We start from the raw sequence: 24,867 nt of genomic DNA on the forward strand, positions 1-24,867 counted from the left end.
TAATTGCTACCATTTCCTGCAAAGAACTTCTAAATGTCTGCCTTAGCATTCTTCTGAGTGAAACCATGTTCTAACCTAGCAAAACATCTAGAAACTTTGGCCCATGAAGTTTCACAGAGAAATTGAGATACTGGCTCTCTGAAAAAGATTTGGGGAATTTGCTGCTTCTTGCTAATATAGCATTCTAAAATTTTGTAAAATTACCTTTAGGCATGGCTGAAACAAAACGTTTTCTCCACCAAGGTCTGTTCCTGTCTGATTTCTCATCATCGCTATCTTTACGGTCTTCAGTCTGTAGAAAAAGTTTGATGCTTTACTTGGAGTTGAGGACAGGATAAATTACTATGAAAAGGATTTCATAAGTCTATGAAATGTGAAACCTATATGCCATAAGATAAAACCATTCTTACTGCCACCTAGGCAGCTTCTGAACACAGATGATACCTTTCAAGCATCAGACTACAGTGATCTGCCCAAGGGTAGGCACTCATTCACTGTTAGAAACAAACCCAAAGCTTAATGCAGAGTCTGATGCAGGGTAGGCATTCAAACAATACTCAGGAGGGTTGGGGTGTGGCTGTTAGAGAGTGCACAGATTAGCACATACAAGGCCCTGGTTTTCATCCACAGCACCACAAACAAAACAAAATACCATTAGGAATACATAAATGCGGTTCAAATAAACTCTAGAGGGGTAACAAGAAATGGTATCAGTAGAAGTAATAATAAAACCCAGAGCGCGCTGTGTGTCAGACACTGAGCATGAGTATATGTATTACTTAATCCTTAGAGTAGCCTCAAGAGGAAGAGCCTATTATTAAGCAAAAGGTTTGGGAGTAAGGGAGCACTGGGGATTGAACATGGGGGCCTTCTACCGCTGAGTTACATCCCCCGGCCTTTTTGTTTATTTGTTTGTCTTGTGGTGCTGGGGGGTAGAACCCAGTGGCTTTCTACCTCAAGGCTACATCCCCAGCCCTACTTTATAATTTATTTAAAAACAGGATCTCCTAAGTTGCTGAAAGCCTCACTCCGTAGCTGAGGCTGGATTCGAACCTGTGCAATCCTCCTGTCTCAGCCTCCCAAGCGCAGGGATTACAAGTATGCATCACCATGCCCGGTTTCCCAGGCCTTTAATTTTTAATTTTAAAAAAAGGTTTTGCTAAGTTGCTGAGATAGACCTCCTATTTGTAATCCTCCTGTCTCAGCCTCCCAAATACTGCTAATATGGGCATATGCCACCATGGCCAATTTATTAAGCCTCTTCTATAGATGAGAAATGTGAAGCTAAATAGGTTATCTCCTTATCTTCCCCAAGTTAAACAGCCTGTATGTGGACAGCTGAGACTCAAATCTACATTTGATCAACTTCAAAAAGTCCTGTTTTATCAGGCAAGGTAGCATACAACTGTAATCCTAGTATGTGGGAGGTTGAGACAGGGGGATCAAAGGTTCAAGGTTGGCCTCGGGAACATAACCATTCATTCATTCATTCATTCATTCATTCATTCATTCATTTAGTGGTACTGGGGTTCCTGGAAGCCCTTCTACCTCCGCGCTTCACTCCCAGACCTATTTTTTTCTTTTTTATATTTGGAAACAGGGTCTCTTAAGCCAGCCCGGCTGGCTTCAAACCTTCGCGATCCTCCTGTCTCTGCCTCCCAAGCGCAGGGATTACAAGCGTGCGCCACCACGCCCAACCCTAGACCCTGTTTTAAAAGAAAAAAAAAAAAATTAAGCATTCGGGAGGCTGAAACTGGAGGATCGCAGTTCACGGACAGCCTCAGCTACTTAGTGAGGCCCTCTGCAACTCAGTGAGACCCGGTTTCAAAATAAAGAATAAAAAATAGGGCAGGGGGTGTATCTCGATGGTCAAATGTCCTGGGTTTCATCCCCAGACCCCAAAAAAAAAAAAAAAAAAAAAAAAAAAATCCCAGTACTTGAGAGGCTGAGAGAGGAGGATCACAGGTTCTCCACCAAGCCTCAGAAACTTTGTGAGGATATCCAGAACACTATATGAGACCCTATTTCAAAACGAAAAATAAAAAATAGGGCTGGGTATAGCTCAGAGGTAGAATGCCTCTGGGTTTCATCCCAGTGCCAAAAAAAAAAAAAAAAAAGCAGGGCTGGGGTCTAGCTCAGAGTTAGAATACTCCTGGGTTCAATCCCCAGTACAAAAAACAATAAAGTTCTGCTTTTTTTTTGGTACTGGGGATGGAACCCAGGGGCTTTCTACCTCCGAGCTATACCTATTTTTTATTCTTTATTTTGAAACAAGGTCTCACTCAGTTGCAAAGAGCCTAAGTAGCTGAGGCTGTCTGCAAACCACAATCCTCCTGTCTCGGTATCCCAATTGCTGGGATTACAAGTGTGTGCCACCATACCTGGAAGACAAATTTTTTAATTTCCTTTTTTTTTTCCCCCATCTACAAAACTGGGGTAAAAAAATACCTTCTCTAAGGGAATCCTTGAGAATTAGAGACCAGTCCCCAAGCAAAGAGATGAGGGCCTCTGTGCCAAGGAGGAGTTAACAGCAGGGATGGGAAATTGATTACATATAGGAAACTGATCAAATAAGTACATGCAAGAAGAATAAAAGAAGCAGGTTTCTTGCTATTGAAGGAAAGGGAAAAAGACAAACTTGTTTTAGACTGGAACAGAAGGCATCAATGTGAGCCCATACAGAGAAAGACAGATACAGAAACAAACATACAGGTAGATGTGTACAGACATATATACATGCCGGGTGTGGTAGCGCACTCTTGTAATCCCAGTGCTTGGGAGGCTAAGACAGGAGGTCGCAGGTTCATAGGGAGCCTCAGCAAGTAGTGAGACTCTCATCAACCTAGTGAAACCCTGCTTCAAAATTAAAAATACAAAGCAGGGCATGGTGGTGCACGCTTGTAATCCCTGCGCTTGGGAAGCTGAGACAGGAGGATTGTGCAGGTTCGAAGCCAGACTCAGCTGGTTTAAGAGACCCTGTCTCCAAATAAAATATAAAATAGGTCTGGGATTATAGCCCGGAGGTAGAAGGCCCCTGGGTCCCATTCCCAGTACCACCAAAATAAATAAACAAACAAACAAACAAATAAATAAATACAAAAACAAAGCTGGGCATAGTGGCCCACGCTTGTAATCCCAGCACTTAGGAGGCTGAGAGGAGGATTGCACAGGTTCAAAGCCAGCCTCAGCTACTTAGTGAGGCTCTCAGCAACTTAGTGAGACCCTGTTTCTAAATAAAGTATAAAAATAGGTCTGGGAGTATAGCCTAGAGGTAGAAAAGCCCCTGGGGTTCCACTCCCAGTACCACCAAAAAAATAATAAAAATAGGGCTGGGGATGTAGCTTGGATTTAGAATGCTCCTCTGCTCCATCCCCAGTACCATAAAAAAACAAAAACAAAAACACTCACACACACACTCCCGAGCTCTGTCTACTGAGAGGTCCTGAGAATAGCAACACCCCTATAGCAATGATTGCTGATTAATCTTAATTATTTTTCTTTGTGGTGGTACTGAGGATTGAATCCAGTGGCATACTACTTCTGAGATATACCCCTAGCCCAATTTTATTCTTTTATTTAATTCTACTTATCTACTTTTGGTGGTACCGATGATTGAACTTAGGGGCATTCTACTTTTTCCATTTTTTACTAGAAGGAACCAGGGCTTCTTGGGGACGTGTCTAATTCCAGGACTAGAGCTGAAAATGTACAATATAAACTCGTAACATCTTGTGCCAGGAAGCAAAGAAAAGCTCAAAGAATGACAAAGACATGCCAAGAGACGCCAAGGACTGCTTATGGGGCTCCCAACGGCCAGATCAGGGACAACTGGGCTTTAAAATAAACTGCATAACAAATCTACTAAACGGGCCGACCAGGAAACCATAGATATAATGCCAAAGTAGGTGGGTACATTTAAATATTTGATGAATTGGATAGTTACATATTTGCAAAGTGTCTTCCCACAAAATTTTTAATTGCAAAGGGGGAAACGGGAGCTGACTGTGGTGGCACAGGCTTGTAATCACAGTTTCAAGGACAGTTTCAGCAAGTAGTGAGACTCCCATGACCTAGCAAGACCCTGATCCCAAATTAAAATAAAATAGAACTGAGGATGTAGCTCAGAGATAGAACGAATGTCCCTGGGCTCAATCCCCAGCCTCACACACACACAAAAGGGGGGGATGGTAACTTTGCAGTGGTAGAGCTTGTCTGACACCTCTAAATCAAATGATACAAATGAACACTGTCCTAACAGAACACATGAAAACCTGTGGACTCCCTGATAGATGCAATCAAGTGTCACTTTAGTGACCATACAGCCAAGAAGTGTAACAGAAATAACACAGCCAAAGAAAAATAACCTAAATTTAATCATGGGGAAAAAAAATCAAGCCCAAACTTAGACATCCTTGAAAGCTAACTAGCTTGTAATTTTCAAAAAAGTCAAAGTCATAAAAGTCAAGGAAGAATTATTCCAGATCAAAAGATACTAGCCAGGTATGGTGGTTCACCTTTTAATCCCAATCCTTAGGAGGCTCTTTGCAACTTAGTAAGACTCTGTTTCAAAATAAATCAAAGAAAAATAGGGCTGGAGGTGTAGCTCAGAGGTGGAATGCTTTGGATACAATCCCCAATACCACCAAAAAATGAAAAAATACTAAAAAGACATGACAACTAAGCTGGGCACAGTGGCATACACCTTAATCCTTGGTACTTTGGAGGCTGAGACAGAAGGGTCACAGATTCGAGGCCAGCCTCAGCAACTTATCAAAACCCTGTTTTAAAATAAAATGGTATGGCTCAAGGGTAGACTGTTCTTGGATTCAATCCCTACTATCAAAAAGACGTGTAGCCGGGCGTGGTGGCGCACGCTTGTAATCCCTGCGCTTGGGAGGCAGAGAGCGCAGGTTCAAAGCACGCGCTACTTTAGGAGACCCTGTTTCCAAATAAAAATGTTAAAATAGGTCTGGGAGTGTAGCCCGGAGGTAGAAGGGCTTCCAGGAACCCCAGTACCACAAAAAAAAAAAGGAATTGTGTGTAGCCGGGCGTGGTGTCGCACGTTTGTAATCCCCATGCTTGGGAGGCTGAAACAGGAGGATTGCTCAGGTTCGAAGCCAGTCTCTCTGGTTTAAGAGACCCTGTTTCCAAATAAAAATATAAAATAGGTCTGAGAGTGTAGCCTGGAGGTAGAAGGCCCCTGGGTTCCATCCCAATACCACCAAAAAAAAAAAAAAAGACCTGTGTGATTCTGAGTAAGATCCTTTTACTACAGACTGCCAGGAGAATGCCAGGGCCACGAGAACAGAGTATGAGGATCGGGTGGTGGCCATCTGACCACTGCTCATTTCCTGATGTTGATGGCTGTTCTGAGTACAGAAGGTGTTTCTTTGTAGGAAGGTCACACTAAACTTTTCAGAGGTGAGGGAGCAAGCATCAGGCTAGCAACCTGATCTCAAAGGGAGAGGTGTTCTTTTGTACTTCCAACTTTTATGTAGTTTTATAATTTTTTTTTTTTTTTTTGCAGTACTGGGAATGGAACCCTGGGGCACTCTACCTCCAAGTAACACCCCAGCCCTATTTTTTTATTCTTTAATTTGAAACAGGGTCTCACTGAGTTACAAAGGGCCTCACTAAGTAGCTGAGGCCAGCCACAAACCGCAATCCTCCTGTCTCAGCCTCCTGAATTCTGGGATTACAAGTTTGTACCACCAGGCCCAGCTTGTTTTATATTTATTTTAAAATAAAAATAATACTACATCTAACCATCTCAAGAATACTATGACATTTAAATAAAATTAGACACAAAATTGTTTACAGAAAAGTTAAGTGTCAGCCAGGCATGGTGGCGCACACTTGTAATCCCCGCACTTGGAAGGCTGAGACAGGAGGATCGCACGGGTTTGAAGCCAGCTTCAGCTACTTAGTGAGGCTTTCAGCAATTTACTGAGACCCTGTTTCCAAATAAAAAATGTAAAAAAGGTTTGGGAGTATAGCCCGGAGGTATAAAGCCTCTGGGTTCCACCTCCAGTACCACCAAAAATATATAAATGAATAAATAAATAAATAAATAAATAAATAAATAAATAGAAAAGAAAAGAAAAGTGTCCTAAAAGTTAGCAGTATTACAAAACCAAAGATTCACAGGTTTCCTATGAGTTATGACAGTGGGCATACTAGACTGACAGATCGTGTGTGTGTGTGTGTGTGTGTGTGTGTGTGTGTTTACTGGTAATGGAACTCAGAGGCATAGACTGACAGATCGTGTGTGTGTGTGTGCGCACGTGTGTGTGTTTACTGGTAATGGAACTCAGAGGCATTTACCTCTGAGCTATACCCCAGCCTAGACTAACAGATCGTGTGTGTGTGTGTATGTGTGTGTGTGTGTGTGTGTGTGTGTGTTTTTTTACTGGTAATGGAACTCAGAGGCATTTTACCTCTGAGCTATACCCCAGCCTAGACTGACAGATCGTGTGTGTGTGTGTGTGTGTGTGTGTGTGTGTGTGTGCGCGTGTGTGTGTGTGTTTACTGGTAATGGAACTCAGAGGCATTTTACCTCTGAGCTATACCCCAGCCTAGACTAACAGATCGTGTGTGTGTGTGTGTGTGTGTGTGTGTGTTTACTGGTAATGGAACTCAGAGGCATAGACTGACAGATCATGTGTGTGTGTGTGTGTGTGTGTATGTGTGTTTACTGGTAATGGAACTCAGAGGCATTTTACCTCTGAGCTATACCCCAGCCTTATTTTTATTTTGAAACAGGGTCTCACTAAGTTGCTGAGGATGGCTGTAAACCTATGATCCTCCTGTCTCAGACTCCCAAGTACTAGGATTATAGGTGTACACCACCATGCCTGGTGACAGCCTATTCTTAATCCAAGATTTACATAGTCCATGTTCATTTCTGAAATCAAGAGAACCTGGCCGACTGAGCTGACCACAATCAGCAAACTGGACATGGCCCAATCCCATACCTCTCCTCTGGATGAGTCCTTACTCGGGGACGACGATGATGAGTGAGGTGCAGCCACCAAAGAATTAGCACCAATGGCCGCACCTGGAGGGAGTTCTCGCTCTTCATTCCCTGGACGGCGGTTCCAGCTGGGATCACTCATGGGTCGCCGGACAGAAGACACTATATCAGAGCTCCGGCTCCGAACCAGTCTCTCTGGGTAAGAATGCCTCTGCCTGAATGCCTCCATCTCAGCTGGAGTCAGCACATGGGAGCCGAAGCTGGGCAACCTGGCCTCATTTCCTCCCACTGCTCCTTCCAGGATCGGGGGGTCTGGAGGGGGATGCGATGGCCTGGCATAGTGAACCTTCGGCCTTACCACAGCAGAAGCCCCTGCGACATAGAAAGAAAGCTTTGTAGTCATGACACAACTAATTCAACAAAGGTATTACCCAAAGGTTCTGGTTTCCTCTGTCTATGTCAAGAGTCCAAGGCTTTCACTAGTTACCTTCGTGTGACGAGAGGGGATCAAACATGGCGAGCAGAGACTCTGCCTGGGAAGGAGGGGAGGTCAGCTGGTGAGCGCCTAGAACAGGAGGGCAAACTGTGAGACTGTGTGAGAACACAGAGAGGGTGCTGACGCAGGGAAGAGGAGTCTGGTGTCCAAAAACAGTTTTCCTTTTTGGATCAATCAGACTGATAAATATCAACTTCTGATTACTTTAATATCACTTCATTTTTATCTTCACACATGGATTTTCATTAATTTAATGGAACTTAGAAGCCACAAGCTTATTACTTCTCATGGCCAAATACTATTTAGTTCATAGACAGCACAGACCTAGGAAGGCCTAATTATTCCCCATACCCAAAAGGGTCTTTTTTTTTTTTTTTTTTTTTTGGTGGTATGGGGTTCCTGGAAGCCCTTCTATCTCCGGGCTACACTCCCAAACCTATTTTTACATTTTTTTTTTATTTGGAAACAGGGTCTCCTAAGCCAGCGCACACGGCTAGCTTCGAACCTGCGTGATCCTCCTGTCTCTGCCTCCCAAGCGCGGGGATTACAAGCGTGCACCACCACGCCCGGCCAAAAGGGTCTTAAAGACCCTCAGTGGTCCAGGCTGCCATACTTGGAGATTGCTGCTTTAGAACTGGCTCTCCATTGAATGCTGTTCTGCCCTTCAAGGGGTCATTTGACAAAGTCTGGAGATTTTTAGCCGTCACAACCCTGAGAGGTGACAGGTATGGACTACTGTCAGTGAGGAATAATCCTCCTGAAACACATAAGGCAGGCCCCCAGAACAAAGAATTATCTGGTTCAAATGTTAACAATGTTGAGGTTAAAACAAATAAACAAACATTAGAAGGGATGAGAGGATAGATCTCATTGGTAGAGTGCTTGCCTGGCATGTGCAAGTCCCTGAGTTCAATCCCCAGAACTACAAAAAATAGACTTAGGACAATGTTAAAAAAAGAAAAGAAAAGGAGCTGGGCATGATGGCTCACACTTGTAATCACAGTACTTGTGAGGCTGAAATGAGAGGATCACAGGTTCGCAGCCAATCTCAGCTACTTACTGAGTCCTCCACAACTTAGTGAGACCCTATTTCAAAATAAAGAACAAAAAATAGGACTGAACATTCTGCTCAGAGGCAGAATGTTCCTGGATTCAATCCCTAGTATCACAAAATATAAATAAATACTTCTCCAAGTTATTTTTTATTCTTTAAAGCATTTAAAAATATATCTTAATAAATTCTTTTCTTTTTTTTTTGATACTTGAAAATAAACTCAGGAACATTCTGCCTCCAAGCTACACTCCAGGCTCCAGTCCCATTTTATTTTCTACCTCCGAGCTACACCCCCTGCCCTATTTTTTATTCTTTATTTTGAAACAGGGTCTCAATGTCTCAATAAGTTGCAGAGGGCCTCACTAAGTAGGTGAGGCTGTCCTTGAACTGTGATCCTCCGGTCTCAGCCTCCTGAATGCTGGGATTACAAGCCTGCACCACCATGCCTGGCTCCCATTTTATTTTTTTATCTGAAAACAAGGTCTCTCTAAGTGGCCTAGAGCTCCCCTAAGTCGCTGAGGCTGGTCGGCCTCCCAAGCACTAGGATTAAAGATATGTACCACCACGCCTAGCTAATCTGCATACATTTTTATGTTATATCAAAACTCATTTAGTTGTTTCATTTTTCAATTTTTTTTTCAATTTTTTTTTTGTGTGTGTGGTGCGGGAGATTGAACCCCGGGACATTCTATCTCTAAGCTATACTAGCCCAATTTTTTATTCTTTATTTTGAAACAGGGCCTAAGTTGTGTAGGGCCTCACTAAGTAGCTGAGGCTGGCTGGGAACCCAGATCCTTCTGTCTGTCTCAGTGTCCTAAGTACTGGGATTACAAGTGTGTACCACCATGCCTGGCTCACTTTTTAATGCGTGTTTCCCACTTTCTGCCAATATAAATGTTATGAAGATCATCATTATGTATAAGATTTTCTCTACACATGGAATTATTTCCTCATGACAAATTTGTAGAACTAACTAGAACAAATTTAGAATATAAACACTTTAAGGTTTTAAATACATACTGTACCAAATTATACCCCAAAGTTCGATACCAATTGATATGATCAAAAGTGCCAACTGCAACCAAGGATGGAATCATTTTTAAAGCTTGCCCTTCCCTTCTTACCATGAGTTATTTCATCCATGTCTGGACTAGTGACAGAGTCTTTACCCCCAAAATCAGAGCTGCATTCAGATCTCAAGTCTTCAATCTTATTGGGAATATCCTCAGAGGTTGCACTTATGCCTTTAAAAAAAAAAAGTAAAAAGTAAGCAGCAAGAACAAAATAACCACACTAAAAGGCTATAAAGTTTGGAGAAATTTAAACATTCTCAAATTTGGAATGTCCAAGTTCTAAATAAGTGAATTGTTTAGAGTATATCTTTTAACATATTATTGTTCCAATATACTTACCTTGTTTAAAAGAACATAATCAGAATTATCACGTAATACCTAAACACAGTGGCAGAGGCTACCAAGCATGGAAGAGTTGCAGAGAGATTGCCAATGACTTCAACAGGCTCTCAAAGCCTGCTAAGTTCTCCAAGATTTAAGGTGCCACAGAAATCAGTTTCCTGGAAATTAGCTCTTAGATAAACATAGCTCTTTGACATTAAGTTTATACACAGGGAGGAAGGAATACATTCCAATTCCTAGTCCTTAAAACAAGACGGACATACCCGACACGACACTGAGGCCTGGTGTGCTGGGGCGGGAACTGACCTCCCTGACATCTGTATCATCGGACGTGCTGCCCAGGCCAGAACAGCTCTCCAGCTCCTGGAGGCGCTCCTCCTGCTTCAGGTCTGGGGCCTCTGAACAAAAGACGGGAGACACATTAGGGATGCACATGCTTTTGTGCCTGATAAAACTACCAGGTAATGAATGAAATCAACATAATAACTTTCTAAGTCCAAGCCAGTTCACAAAGTTAGTGAGATCAAATGTTAAAGAAGGCCGGGCGTGGTGGCACACGCTTGTAATCCCCGCGCTTGGGAGGCTGAGACAGGAGGATCGCACAGGTTCAAAGTTAGCCTCAGCTACTTAGTGAGGCTCTCAGCAACTTAGCAAGATCCTGTTTCCAAATAAAATATAAAAAAGGTCTGGGAGTATAGCCCGGAGGTATAAAGCCTCTGGGTTCCACCCCCAGTACCACCAAAAAAAAAAAAAAAAGTTAAAGAAGTCAAGGTGGCATTGGGCATGGTGGCCCAAACCTGTAATCCCAGTTCTTGAGAGACTGAAACAGAAGGATCACAGGTTTGAGGCCAGCCTAAGCAACTCAGTAAGACCTTGTTTCAAGTTAAAATTTAAAAATAGGGCTGGGGGTATAAGCTGGGCGTGATGGCACACACTTTTAATCCCAGTACTTGGGAGGCTGAGACAGAAGGATCGCAGGTTCAAGGATGGCCTCAGCTACTTGGTGATGTCTCTGCAACTTAGCAAGACACCGTTTCAAAATGAAGAATAAGGAGCAGGGTGGTGGTACATGCTTATAATCCCAGCTGAGACCGGAGGATCGCAGTTCGCGGACACCGGGCGTGGTGGCGCACGCTTGTAATCCCCATGCTTGGGAGGCGGAGACAGGAGTATCACGCAGGTTCGAAGCCAGCCACGCTGGCTTTAAGAGACCCTGTTTACAAATATAAAAATATAAAAAAATAGGTCTGGGAGTGTAGCCAGGAGGTAGAAGGGTTTCCAGGAACCCCAGTACTCCACCAAATAAATAAATAAATAAAAATAGAGCAGGGGGTGTAGCTTGGAGGTCGAATGCCCGTGGGTTCCATCTCCAGACCCGCAAAAAAATAAAAAGTAAAAATAAGGCTGGGGGTATAGCTTGCAAGTATAATTAAAATGCCCTGGATTCATCCCCAGTACTACCAAAAAAAATAAATAAATAAATTGAAGGTTGTTGATTCTATACCCAGTTCACTATATATAGATGAAAACAGTTTCTAGATGACTATTTATAAAGTATGCTCTTGATTAACATGTAAATTGGACAAGAGTATATAGGATAGCTTAGCATTAAATAAACTGTTTCTTAAAAATAAACTTAAGCCAGGAATGGTGGCGCATGCTTGTAATCCCAGATTTCAGAAGGCTGAGACAAGAATTGGTTCACGGACAGCCTCAGCTACTTAGTGAGGCCCTTTGCAACTCAGTGAGACCCTGTTTCAAAATAAAGAATAAAAAATAGGGCTGGGGGTATAACTCGGAGGTCAAATGCCCCTGGGTTCCGTCCCCAGTACTGCAAAATAAATAAATAAATAAATAAAAATAAAAAACAATAAACTTCAGGAGATACTCAATACACAGTTTGTTAATTCTACTGTCTTCCACTTGTCTCCAGTTAGTGTGTCTGAATTCTTTAGTATTATAAAACATCTATCAGGATCACTTAATTATTCTTTTTGTTTTTCTTTCAGGATCCCTAATTATTCTTAAAATAAATCAGGCAGAACATAATGAAAATATACATTTACTTGTATTTGCATTCAGGTAGTTGATATTTAGTTAAAAGCAAACATTTGTCTTCACAGCCAGGAAAAAAAAAAAAAACATAATACATAAGAAAAGAAAGTAGAAAACACTACATTTACATATGTATAAAAATTTATGTATGAGGATTCATTCTTCTATGTAGGATTATAAACAGAAGAATGAATCCTCAGGACTGCAGAGTCTCATTTTCAAATTTTACTGTATTTCAAAAACACACAAAACACCTTTTAAAGGGTCAAGTTCTCCCCTGGAATAAAGCTAGGTATGCTTACTAGGAAGTCCACTACTCAAGGTCTGAGCTGTGCCGCTGCCACTCTCATCCTGGGATGAGTTGGTGGGAGACACTTTTGAACTCTGACTCCTGTAGGACCCTGATGAGTTACAAACAATTGCTTCCAAAATAATTGAGCACAGTCAGAAAGCATCTGCCATCTTAGTCTCTGCAGCCAATACTACAGTTTTTTCCTTAATGAAAAGAAAACGCTCTGAACTAATTTTCCATCTGAGGGTATCTGACTGCCTAACACTCGTCAAATGTATATTAGATAAAATACACTGCTGAAGTGGCACACACTTGTAATCCCAATACTTGGGAGGCTGAGACAGTAGGATTGCAGGTTTGCAGCCAGCCTCAGCTACTCAGCGAGAACCTCCCCTACTTAGTGAGACCCTGTTTCAAAATAAAGAATAAAAACTCGGGCTAGGGGTATATCCCCTAGGTTCAATCTCCAATACCACACACACACAGAGACAAAAAAAAAAATTTTATACACACACACATACACCCCTACCTTACATTTAAAAAGCAAACGCTACAGCATACTCACCTGAGTCACTTGGCAATACCTCTACACTCCAAGCTTCGCTTGTTGTCTCTGATATGGTAGAGCCAGTGCAAGGGTCAAGAAGCACTGATCCAGACCCTGGGAGGCACAGCAAACTGCCCAGCATGTTCTCTGCTGCTGCACCTGTATAACCGGTGGGGAGCAAAGCTTTAACAAAGACCTGATGGAGAGGCAGTGATAATGGGCGAAGGCCAGACACTAAGCTAACAAAATCTGCTCTCTATCTTCAGGAAAGAAACCAAGGTAAGAATAATTTGAATCGAGCACACCATTAAAACTACTGTTTCCGAGCCGGGCGCAGTGGCGCACGCTTGTAATCCCAGCATTCGGGACGCTGAGACGGGAAGATCATGGTTCACGAACAGCCTCAGATACTTAGTGAGGCCCTCTGCAACTTAGTGAGATCCTGTTTCAAAATAAAGAATAAAAAATATGGCCAGGCGTGGTGGGGCACGCTTGTAAGCCCCGCGCTTGGGAGGCAGAGACAAGAGGATTGCCCAGGTTCGAAGCCTGCTGCGCTGGCTTAAGAGACCCTGTTTCCAAATAAAAAGTATAAAATAGGTCTGGGAGTGTAGCCCGGAGGTAGAAGGGCTTCCAGGAACCCCAGTACCAATAATAATAATAATAATAGTAGTAGTAGTAGTAGTAGTAGTAGTAATAATAATAATAATAATAATAATAATAATAATGAATAAAAAAATAAGACAGGAGGTATAGTTTGGAGGAAAAATGCCCCTGGGTTCTATCCCCAATACTTCAAAAAAATAAAATAAAATAAAAATACTGTTTTCTCACTAGTCACAATGGTACAACCTCCTTTTCATCAGGTTCCTTCTTACCTTTGACCTACCATAGAGAAAAAAATATCTTGAGGTCAATTATTTCAACTACCTTTCACCTTGGTTTTTCAGCAAATTTTGCATGTACCCTTAATATCTTTCTAAAATCTATACACCTATAGAGATTATAACCACTCAAATGGGGAGACTTAACCACAAAAAGTTACCCTGGCCCAATAAGTTTTCTCCTGGCACACTGGCCGCATATTCAGAGCAATAAAATATGTTTGAAGGAAAATACACATCTTTTTTATAGGACTCACTCAACGGTAAATGCGGCTTACTGCTCAAATAAAGCATACTGCCAAAAACAATACTACTTAGGCATCTGGACAAAGTAATACAAAACCAATTAAGAAATCTATTTGTACTACTTTAAAATACAAACAAAGAACAAAATGTTATTCTAAGCCTATGTTACTACTACTCAAGATGAGAATGCCCCACTACTTTTGATTAAGCTTAATAAAAGAATAATTCTACTTCAGCACATGAAAAAAGTTTTGGAAGCGGGTATGGTGGTCATACCTATAATCCTAGCTATGCAGGAGGCTGAAGAGAATCACAAGTTCAAGGACAGCCTCTACAACTTAGTAAAACTCATCTCAAAATTAAAATGAGGGCTGAAATGTAACTCAGTCGTATAGTGCTTGCCTGGCATGCACCTGGTACTGGGTTCAATCCAAAGTACCACACACACAAAAAGATAAACAAATGTTCTGGAAAATACTACCTATTAAAGATATATTATACTCAGGCATGGTGGCGTACTCTTGTAATCCCAGTGCTTGGGAGGCTGAGACAGGAGGCTCTTGAAGGTTTGAAGCCAGCCTCAGCTACTGAGTGAGGCTCTCAACAACTTAGTGAGACCCTGTTCCCAAATAAAGTATAAAATAGGTCAAGGGGTACAGTCCAGAGGTAGAAAAGCCCCTGGGTTCCACCTCCAGTACCACAAAAATAAATAAATAAATAAATAAATAAATAAATAAATAAATAAATATTAGAGCAGGTCATGGTAGCACATGCTTGTAATCCCAATACTTGGGAGACTGAGATAGGAGGATCACAGGTTTGTGGTCAGCCTCAGCAACTTAATGAGGCCCTCTGCAACTTAGTAAGACCCAGTTTCAAAATAAAAAAATAAAACAGGGCTGGGGGTATAGCTCGGAGGTAGAATGCCCCTGGATTGAATCCCTAATACTATAAATAAATAAATATTACAAAAGGACTGCAAATAAAAGGACGTCTGGATCCAGGTTCAGTACACACCTATAAATCTCCTTACTTGGGAGACTGAGTCAGATTCAAGGATGCAGCTCAGAGTTAGAATGCCCCTGGATTCAATCCCCAGTGCTACACACACACACACACGCACACACACACACACACACACACACACACACACACACAGATGATGATTACAAGACTATGAATTTTTCAGAAATCATACAATAGTATCTTAAAAAGTTAATTTTAGCTGGACGTAAAGGCGCATGCTTGTAATCCCAGCACTTGGGAGGCTAAAACAGGAGGATTGCACAGGTTCAAAGCCAGCCACAGCTACTTGGTGAGGTTCTCAGCAACTTAATGAAACCCTGTTTCAAAAAAAAATTATAAAAAATAGGGCTGGGGCTATAGCCCGGAGTTAGAAAGCCCCTAGGTTCTACCTCCCAGTACCACAAAAAATAAAGGAGTGAATTTTAATTTATTTAACCTTTACTTCAATAAACTTGATATTAGGAAGAAAAAAAAATAACTGGCGACTCTTTGTCTAGAATTTATCTGTTCTGAGATAAATTACTTTAAAGAGCTTCAGTATCATTATTCCAACAGATATTACTGTTATAAGCTATTAGAACTTTCATCTTAAGAAAGGTATTTACTCTCAAAAGGAAAATATGCTAATCACAGACAAAGAACTATACCCTGCAAAAAAAGACTTGGCAAGGAGCTAACTCAAAAGATTGTTTTTTCTCCCTTTCTCTGAGAGGACAGGAAATTAAATAAAGAGAGAAAACAGAAAAAACACTACCTATATTTAGATTAAAAAGTATCCAAATGTCTTGTCCAAACGGTTGATCAGTTTCCTAGTTAGTGCTAACACACACACACCCTATTAGTCGGAGCACAAACCCTCCCTCCCATGCGGGGTGGACACAGATACTCAACAGCAGCCTTCCAGAGACGTGAGTGGCAGTTACCTGCAATTTCTTGCAAGCGATCTTCATCGATGTTAGGATCAAAGTCACTTCCCAAGACATCTGTACTCCAGGTCTCACTCACTGTTTCTGATATGTCCCTATCATCCGTCAGTCCCATCATGTCACGAATCTCAAACTTCCTTAGCTTATCATCAAGATTATCTTGTGTTGTAGCTATCAAAAGAAAAATTAAGCACTTAAAAATGGTAGTACTGCTAGGATTATTAGTTTACCTATTAATGAACTTTATGTCTTTGAACTTCAGGTTACGTATTTTATCATCACTAAGCAGGTAGCTATCCTAGACCTAGCCAGAGCGGCCTGCTCCCCACTGACTACCAGCTAAGATGGCAGAACTCCCCACCCCAGCACTGGTGGTTGTAGATGCACGTGTGTGCCCAGTCCAAATGAAGAGAACCAACCACCTGACCCAGACCTAAGGGCAACAAGTATGTTTTAGAGTGGTTTACTGTGAAGGATCATCATGGTAACAGTAAGCTCTTAAGCCCATATTAAAAATGCTTCACAAACCGGGCGTGATGCTGCACACTTGTAATCCCAGCATTCAGGAGGCTGAGACCGGAGGGTCACGGTTCACAAACAGCGTCAGCTACTTAGCAAGGCCTTTCACAACTCAGTGAGACCCTGTTTCAAAAAAATAAAAAAAGACTAAAACATAGGGCTGGGGATATATCTCTGAGGTAGAATGTCCCTGGGTTCCATCCCCAGTACCATTAAAAAAAAAAAAAAAAAGTGCTGGGCGTGGTGGAGCCCACTTGTAATCCCCACGCTTGGGAGGCGTGGACAGGAGGATTGTGCAGGTTTGAAGCTAGCCTTGCCGGCTTAAGAGACCCTGTTTCCAAATAAAATATAAAAATAGGTCTGAGAGTGTAGCCTGGAGGTAGAAGGGTTCCATCTCCAGTACCACCAAAAAAAAAAAAAAAGTCCCTGGGTTCAATCCCCTGTACCACAAAAAAAGAAAAAGAAAAAGTGATGCTATTCATCTAACTTCTGTTGCATATTATTTTAGGATTTTGCTAATTGCAGGAAATTTAATCCTAACTGATAAACTGATCCAGTAGAATACAACAGTACTTTTATTTGAACCCCCCACACACACACTCATAGCAATGCTCTTTTCCTTTCTAAAAACCAACAGAACCAGGATTTCTGTAAGTAAGACTTGAGAAATGGAACTTTTAAAAAGCCCCCAGGTAGAGTGTAGCCCGGAGGTAGAAGGGCTTCCAAGAACCCCAGTACCATCAAAAAAAAAAAAAAAAAAAAAGCCCCCAGGTAATTCTCATGCACACTGAAGTCTAAGAATCACTGCCTCAAAACTATCTGACAGCATTCATCTATGCCTCTACCATCTTATACCCCATTAAGACTTATGACTACAATACAACAATAAAAACTTAAAAATTAAAAAATAGCTATGTGATAATATCTGCCCTAAAGATTTTTAAACCAGTGGCACACACGCAGGAGTCCAATACTTAGAAGGCTAAGACAAAATAATTTCAAGTTCAAGGCCAAGCTTAATCACTTATCAAGACCCTTTCAAAAGTTTAATGGCACTGGGAGTTGGGCCCACACTTGTAATCCCAGCATGTAGAAGACTGAGGAAGACTGCAGGTTTGCAAGCAACCTCAGCATGTTAGCAAGGCCCTCTGCAACTTAGTGAGAAACTGTTTCAAACTAAAAATAAAAAAAGGACTGGGGCTGGGCATGGTGGTGCAAACTTGTAATCCCAGCATTTGGAAGGCTGAGAGAGAAGGATCCAGGTTTGTGGCCAGCCTCAGCTACTTAGTGAGGCCCTCCATGACTTAGTGAGACCCTGTTTCGAAATAAAGAATAAAAAAATATGGCCGGGTATGGTGGCCCACGCTTGTAATCCCCGCGCTTAGGAGGCAGAGAAAGCAGGATCACACAGGTTTGAAGCCATATATACACATACACACACACACACACACACACACACACACACACACACACACACACACACATATGGCAGGGGGTATATCTCAGAGGTAGACTGTCCCTGGGTTCAATCCCCAGTACTGGGAAAAAAAAAAAATAGGGCTGGGGGTATAGATCGAAGGTTGAATACCCCTGGGTTTAATTCCCAGTTTAAAAAAAAAAGTAAGTAAGTTTAGCTTGGCACAGTGGCACAGCTTGTAATCCTGGTACTTGGGAGGCTGAGACAGAAGGATTATAGAATTTATAAAAAGCAGAAGCAATCAACACCTACTTAGTTATAGAAGAATGTTGAAATAAACTGTTAGATACCCATTTAAAGCTAAAAAGTCACTTTAAATCATGTTATTCAAGAATATGTTAGTGAGGCCCTCTATAATTTAGTGATACTCTGTTTCAAAATAAAATAATAAAATAGGGCTGGGGTAACTCAGGGTTAGAATGCCCCTGGGTTCCATCCCCAGTAACACCACACAAGAGTTTCATTTATGCTCTTACTGAACACAACTAACCTCCCCATAAACATACTGCCTATCCTGCAATCAGGTAAGTTCCTTTCCACTTGTGCACTGGGGTTCAACTTCTCCTTACCTTGCTCATGTTCCAGTAGCTGAAGAGCTTCAACTCCATTACTCCCAGAAGGTCCTGCTCCAAGTTCTGATACGGACTCTCCTTCCAGGTCTAGAGAGGACACCGAGTTGGAGCGATTTGAAGGACCTAGGGAAATGTTTATCCTGTGAGAAATCTTTTGAAGATATTCAGGAGTTAGCATGCATTTTTTTCATGGCTTGATGAGAGTCTAAAAACTGATTACAGTGCTGATTACAGTGTTTTTGTTTTTTTTTTTTTAGGTACTGGGGATGGAACCCAGAGGCATTCTACCTCCACGCTACACCCCAATCCTATTTTTTATTCCTTATTTTGAAACAGGGTCTCACTGAATTGCAAAGGGCCTCAATAAGTAGCTAAGGCTGTCTGTGAACCGCGATCCTCCGGTCTCAGTCTCCCAAACGCAAGTGCACCGCCACGCTGGCTTACAGTGTTTTTTAACACTGCAGTCATAATTCGCCCTTTGAATAAACAATTCTCCTTCTAGAAATTATTAATCTAAGGTTGCTTTTAACAGAACATCTAATGTCTTTTTTTTTTGTATTAGGAGTGGAACCCAGGGGCATCCTACCTCCAAGCTATACCCCCAGCCCTAGTTTTTATTCTTTATTTTGAAACAATGTCTCACTGAGTTGCAAAGAGCCTCACTAAGTAGCAGAAGCTGTCCACAAACTGTGATCCTCCAGTCAAAGCCTTCCAAATGCTAGGATTACAAACATTTGCCACTGTGCCTGGCTTCAGAACTTTTAATTTCTAAAAAGCAGAAGCAATCAACCTACTTAGTTATAGAAGAATGTTGAAATAAAGAATTATATACCCATTTGAAGCTAAAAAGTCACTGTAAAGAGATGGGCTTGGTGGTGCACGCTTGTAATCCCTGTGTTTAGGAGATTGAGACAGGAGGATCACACAGGTTCGAAGCCAGCCACAGCTACTTAGTGAGGCTCTCAGCAACTTAGTGAGACCCTGTTTCCAAATAAAACATAAATAGGTCTGGGAGCCGGTTGTGGTGGCGCACGCTTGTAATCCCAGCATTCGGGAGACTGAGACCTGGAGGATCGCGGTTCGCGGACAGCCTCAGCTACTTAGTGAGGCCCTCTGCAACTCAGTGAGACTCGGTTTCAAAAATAAAGAATAAAAAATAGGGCAGGGGGTGTAGCTCGGAGGTCAAATGCCCCTGGGTTCCATCCCCAGACCCGCAAAAAAAAAAAAAAAAAAAAATAGGTCTGGGAGTATAGTCCAGAGGTAGAAAGCCCCTGGTTCCACCCCTGGTACCACACACACAGAAAAGAAGTCACTGTAAACCATGTTATTCAAGAATATAAAATTACAAAGGGAATGGTCGTACTCTTATTATTAAACCAAAAAGGTTATATCATAAACAACATTTTGCTACAAATAAGTTAAAATTTAACTGATATTAACAAAATAGTGAGATTACAGATTAGTTTTTCTCTATTTTCTAAAATAAACGTGATTTTTTGTGAAAAGTTAGAGAAAAAGGATAAGTAAATATATTTATACTTTCTCTTAAATGTTAGTAAACTTGAACTTTTTCTCCTAAGAATAAATCTGATTTAGCTGGGTGTGGTGGCACCCTATGATCCCAGAACATGGAGTCTGAGATAAGACGATCATGAGTTTGAGGTCAACACTCAGTAATTGGGGGGGTGGGTACTGGAGATGGAACGCAGGGACATTCTACCTCTAAGCAACACCCCAGCCCTATTTTTTATTTTGAAACAGGGTCTCACTAAGTTGCAGAAGGCCTCACTAAGGAGCTGAGGCTAGCCACAAACCTGTAATCCTCTTGTCTCAGCCTTCCAAGCACTGGGATTATAAGCATGTGTTACCACCGCCTGGCTCAGGACTCAGTAATTTAGTGAGACCCTCAGCAACTTAGTGAGACCCTGTTTCAAAATAAAACATAAAATGGGCTGGGTAAGCCAGGCATGAGGTGCACATGTATGATCCCAGTACCTGGAGGAGGAGACAGGAGGTGCAAGAACAGGCTCCACACCTAGTAAAGCTCTGAGTGTGTGGCACAGAGACACACGCCCCTGGGCTCAATCCCCAGTGCACCCAGCAAGAAAGAAGGGCTGGGGTACAGCTCACCACTGCCCCTCCCCCAAAAACTGTCCTAATATGGAAAATAACACATTCTCACTTCACAATCTTGGCTTATAATTTTCTTTTTTATTCTAATTTCCAATGCATCCTGCTTCAAAAAAGTGTATGTATGTATGACCAAAGGAATATAAGATGTTAAAAGTAAATACAACACCCTAAAATAGTAGTAAATCCATTCATGCCCTTGCAAACATGCATTATATCCTTCTAAAGGAGCTCTACAAGCTTTGGTGTATATTAATACTCAGAAACAAAACTTGCTGTTATTCTACTTAAGTCTAAACAGACTTATTATCGTCTTCATTTTATATGACCAACAGCCTCTTGCAATCTTAATTTTATTCAGGAAACAATCTTTACAGCCAACTGCTTAAGCTCATTAGAGGAAAATTTCATTACTCTCCTCAGTGAGAGGCACAAATGGTATAATTTTTTTTTTTTTTTTTTTTTTTTTTTTTTGTGGTGCTGGGGATGGAACCCAGAGGCTTTTTACCTTCAGGCTACACTCCCAGACCTATTTTCTATTTTATTTGGAAACAGGGTCTCACTAAGTAGCTGAGGCTGGCTTCGAACCTGTGTGATCCTCCTGTCTCAGCCTCCCAAGAGCTGGGATTACAAGCGTGCGCCACCAAGCCCGGCTTCAGATGGTATAATTATAATTTACAGGCTCCTTTAAAGAACAGAAAAGAAAATATAACTTGAATCACACAACTCCTTGAATGAAGTAACCCTTCACCTTCAGATATGCCTTCCAGATTATCACTGCAGAGGGAAAAGCGCAAGGTTTTATCAGGTTTACCGTGGAGTTTGCTTTCATCGACAGGGACATCTCCTTGTCCTCCATCCGAAAGCTGCATGTTTAGGACCTGAAAAAAATATATATCAATTTTGGTTTATCACAAATGAAAGACTACTGATGAGAAAACAAATAGATATTTAAGTTCTTCTTAATCCTAAAGTATTATTTTTATCTAAAACCAATTTACACATTCGGGAGGCTGAGACCAGAGGGTAGTGGTTCGCGGACAGCCTCAGCTACTTAGTGAGGCCCTCCGCAACTTAGTGAGACCCTGTTTCAAAATAAAGAATAAAAAGCCAGGTGAGGTGGCACATGCTTGTAATCCCCACGCTTGGGAGACTGAGACAGGAGGATCGTGCAGGTTCAAAGCCAGCCTCAGCTGGCTTAAGAGACCGTTTCCAAATAAAATATAAAATAGGTCTGGGAGTGTAGCCCGGAGGTAGAAGGCCCCTGGGTTCCATCCCCAGTACCAATAAATAAATAAATAAATAAATAAATAAATAAATAAATAAATAAATAAATAAATAAATAAGGCTGGGAGTGTAGCTTAAAGGTCAAATGCCCATGGGTTCCATCCCCAGACCTGCAAAAAATAAAAATAAAATAAAACCCCATTTACAAGGTCTATTAAGCTTTTGAATACCCATAGACAAAAATCTATCACTTAAAACAATGGAAGCAGATGGGGGTGGTAGTGCACACTTGTAATCTCAGTACTTGGGAGGCTGAGACAAGAGGATCACAGGTTTGTACCCAGCCTCAGCTACTTTGTGAGGCCCTGTGCAACTTAGTGAGACTTTATCTCAAAATAAAGAATAAAAATAGGACTGCAAGTACAGCTCAGATGTAGAATGCCCGAGTTCTATCTCTAGTACCTCAAAAGAAAATTCCCCCCCAAAAAAATTGTAAGCTATGCTTCTCAGTGGTGTTAGAATTATAGTATCTGCTGGGGGTGGTGGCGCATGCTTGTAATCCCAGCACTCAGAAGGCAGAGACCAGAGGATCATGGTTCGAGGACACCCTCGCTACTTAGTGAGACCCTTCCAGATTCACAACTCAGTGAGACCCTGTTTCAAAAATAAAAGACTAAAAAATAGAACTGGGGGCATAGCTCGTAAGTAGAATGCCTCTGGTTTCCATCCCTAGTACTGGGGGAAAAAAAAAAAAAAAGAATTATTGTATCAGAGCCAGGTGTGGTGGCGCACACTTGTAATTCCAGTACCTGGGAGGCTGAGACAGGAGGATCACAGGTTCAAAACCAGCCTCAGCAACTTAGCCTTAGCAAGGCCTTCTGCAACTTGAGACCCTGTTTCCAAATAAGAAACAAAATCGAGCTAGGGTACAACTTGGAGTTAGAATGTCTTTGGGTTCAATCCCCAGTACCAAAAGAAAAAAAAAATTATAGTATCAAAGACTTTGGTGTCTTTCCTGTGTCATGTCATGTGTGGCCACGGAGGTCTGCCATGTTAGCTTAGTGGTTAGGAAGGTATTTGGCAGATTTAACACATGGAACTCAAAACAACCCCAAACGTTTCTTTCCAAGTCTCTGCAGATTAGCTCTTTATTGGAGCATCTGTCTCATACTTAGCCAAGCAGCCTATGACTGTACCTTAGCCTACATTTCCTGCTTGCAAGTATTCTCAGGTCTTTCTGAGCATGTGTACAGCCTTCTAGATTCCCTGGAACATGCAGAAGCTTTTGTGCCCCTAAATCCTCCTTTCCCAGCTCCCTTCCTAGATTTTTCCATTTTTCTGCCATTTGCCCTGTTAGTTATCCCTAGCTCCACATAGCAGCAACTAATATACAGTATTTGCCTTTTTATTTATTTATTAATTTATTTATGTATTTTTGATGGTGGAGCTAGGATTAAACACAGGGCCTCATGCACAGAGTATGTGCTCTGCACCTGAACTACAACCTTCAGTCCCACAGTGCTTTTGACAAGTCCCAACTGTGAAGCTGCTCAGCCCTGCGGAACATCAGAGGCAGACAAAACAAAGGCAAGCCCTTGAGCTGATCCTTTAGGGATCTTTAGGGATCCACGAGACGAATCAAAACATACAACTATGATTCTTTGAGAATAAGGTCTATATTGCTTCCTCAGGTACCTGAAAACTGCAGAGGAATATATGCTGCTGTCTTCAAGAAGGCACTGAGCTAAGGACAGGGGAAATAACAGGGTAAGATAAAATGTCACAGAGCTCTTACTCAGTAGTTTTTTTTTTCTCTCATGTGTTTATTTATGTGGTACTGGGAATTGAACCTGGGGCATTCTACCTCCAAGCTACATCCCTAGCCCTATTTTGTTTTTTATTTGGAAATAGGATCTTGCTAGGTTGATATAAGCCTCACTGAACTGCTGAGGCTGGCTTTGAACCTGCAGTCCTCCTGTGTCAGTCTTCCATGTACTAGGATTACAGGCAAGCACCACCATAACCAGCTTCAAAAAGTTTTCTTTTTCGCTTAATTAAGCAATTACTCATTCTTATGAATTTTTTTTTTATACTGAGGATTGAACCCAGAGAACTCACACATGAATTCTCTACAACTGAGCTACATCCTAGCCCTTTTTATTTTTTATTTTGAGACAAGGTCTAGCTAAATTGTCCAGGCTGCCTTGAACTTGCTATCCTCCTGCTTCTGCCTCCTGAGTAGCTAGAATTACTATTTTAATTATATTGCACTCTTACTTTTTCTTTGCAATTGTCTCTTATGTTTTTCCTGACTAGACAAACAACAGAAATATACCACAAAGCCAGACTTGGTTTCACACACCTATAATCCCAGTACTTGGGAGGCTGAGATAGAAAGACTACAGGTTCAAGGCCAGCCTTAGCAACTTATGAGGCCCTCAGCAACTTAGTGAGACCTCTGTTTAGAAAATTTTAAAAATTCAGCTGAGAGTGTAACTCAAACATAGGATTCCCTGGGTTAAATCCCCAGTACCACATTTATACACACACACCCCAAAAAAAGGTATAACACAATAACTTTTGGCACTATAAGCCAGGCTGGAGATGTAGCTCAGTAGTAAAGTGCTAGTGGATTCAATTCCCTGTATCACAAAAAAGTTTTTTAATTTATTTATTTTTGTGTGTGTGGTTGCTAAAGATTGAACCCAGTGGCATTATACCACCGAGCTACACCCCAGCTCTAGTTTTGTTTGTTTGTTTGCAGTACTAAAGATGGAACCCAGGGGAGTTCTACCTATGAGCAACACCCCAGCCTTATTTATTATTCTTTATTTGGAAATAGGGTCTCCACTGAGTCGCAAAGGGCCTCACTAAGTAGCTGAGGCTGTCCGCGAACCACAATCCTCCTGTCTTAGCCTCCCAAATGCTGGGACTACAAGCATGCCACACCACCCTCAGCTTTAAGTAATTTTTTATTTTGTAAAGCAGGAATACCACTATTGTACCACCAGGAAAAATAAACAAACAAAAA

The 24,867-nt window shown here is 41.6% G+C and overlaps 1 protein-coding gene across 5 annotated transcripts in view; it reads right to left on the reverse strand.

The window, feature by feature from the left end:
* GAPVD1 (GTPase activating protein and VPS9 domains 1) overlaps positions 1-24,867 on the reverse strand; it is a gene marked incomplete at both ends in the record, with an annotated part of 65,734 nt that overhangs the window by 25,096 nt on the left and 15,771 nt on the right. For 3 of the 5 annotated variants that reach the window (XM_080709239.1, XM_080709237.1, XM_080709235.1), the window contains 9 exons: positions 205-292; positions 6,975-7,345; positions 7,461-7,538; positions 9,648-9,767; positions 10,202-10,336; positions 12,851-12,991; positions 15,909-16,082; positions 18,477-18,602; positions 21,361-21,490. In XM_080709239.1, coding sequence (XP_080565365.1) covers positions 205-292; positions 6,975-7,345; positions 7,461-7,538; positions 9,648-9,767; positions 10,202-10,336; positions 12,851-12,991; positions 15,909-16,082; positions 18,477-18,602; positions 21,361-21,490 — 1,363 coding nt within the window. The remainder of the gene's footprint in view (positions 1-204; positions 293-6,974; positions 7,346-7,460; positions 7,539-9,647; positions 9,768-10,201; positions 10,337-12,850; positions 12,992-15,908; positions 16,083-18,476; positions 18,603-21,360; positions 21,491-24,867) is intronic. The other 2 variants (XM_080709238.1, XM_080709236.1) reach the window with 1 other exon arrangement.

This window comes from Muscardinus avellanarius (genome assembly GCF_963383645.1).
Source record: "Muscardinus avellanarius genome assembly, chromosome: 13".
Classification (NCBI taxonomy): domain Eukaryota; kingdom Metazoa; phylum Chordata; class Mammalia; order Rodentia; family Gliridae; genus Muscardinus; species Muscardinus avellanarius.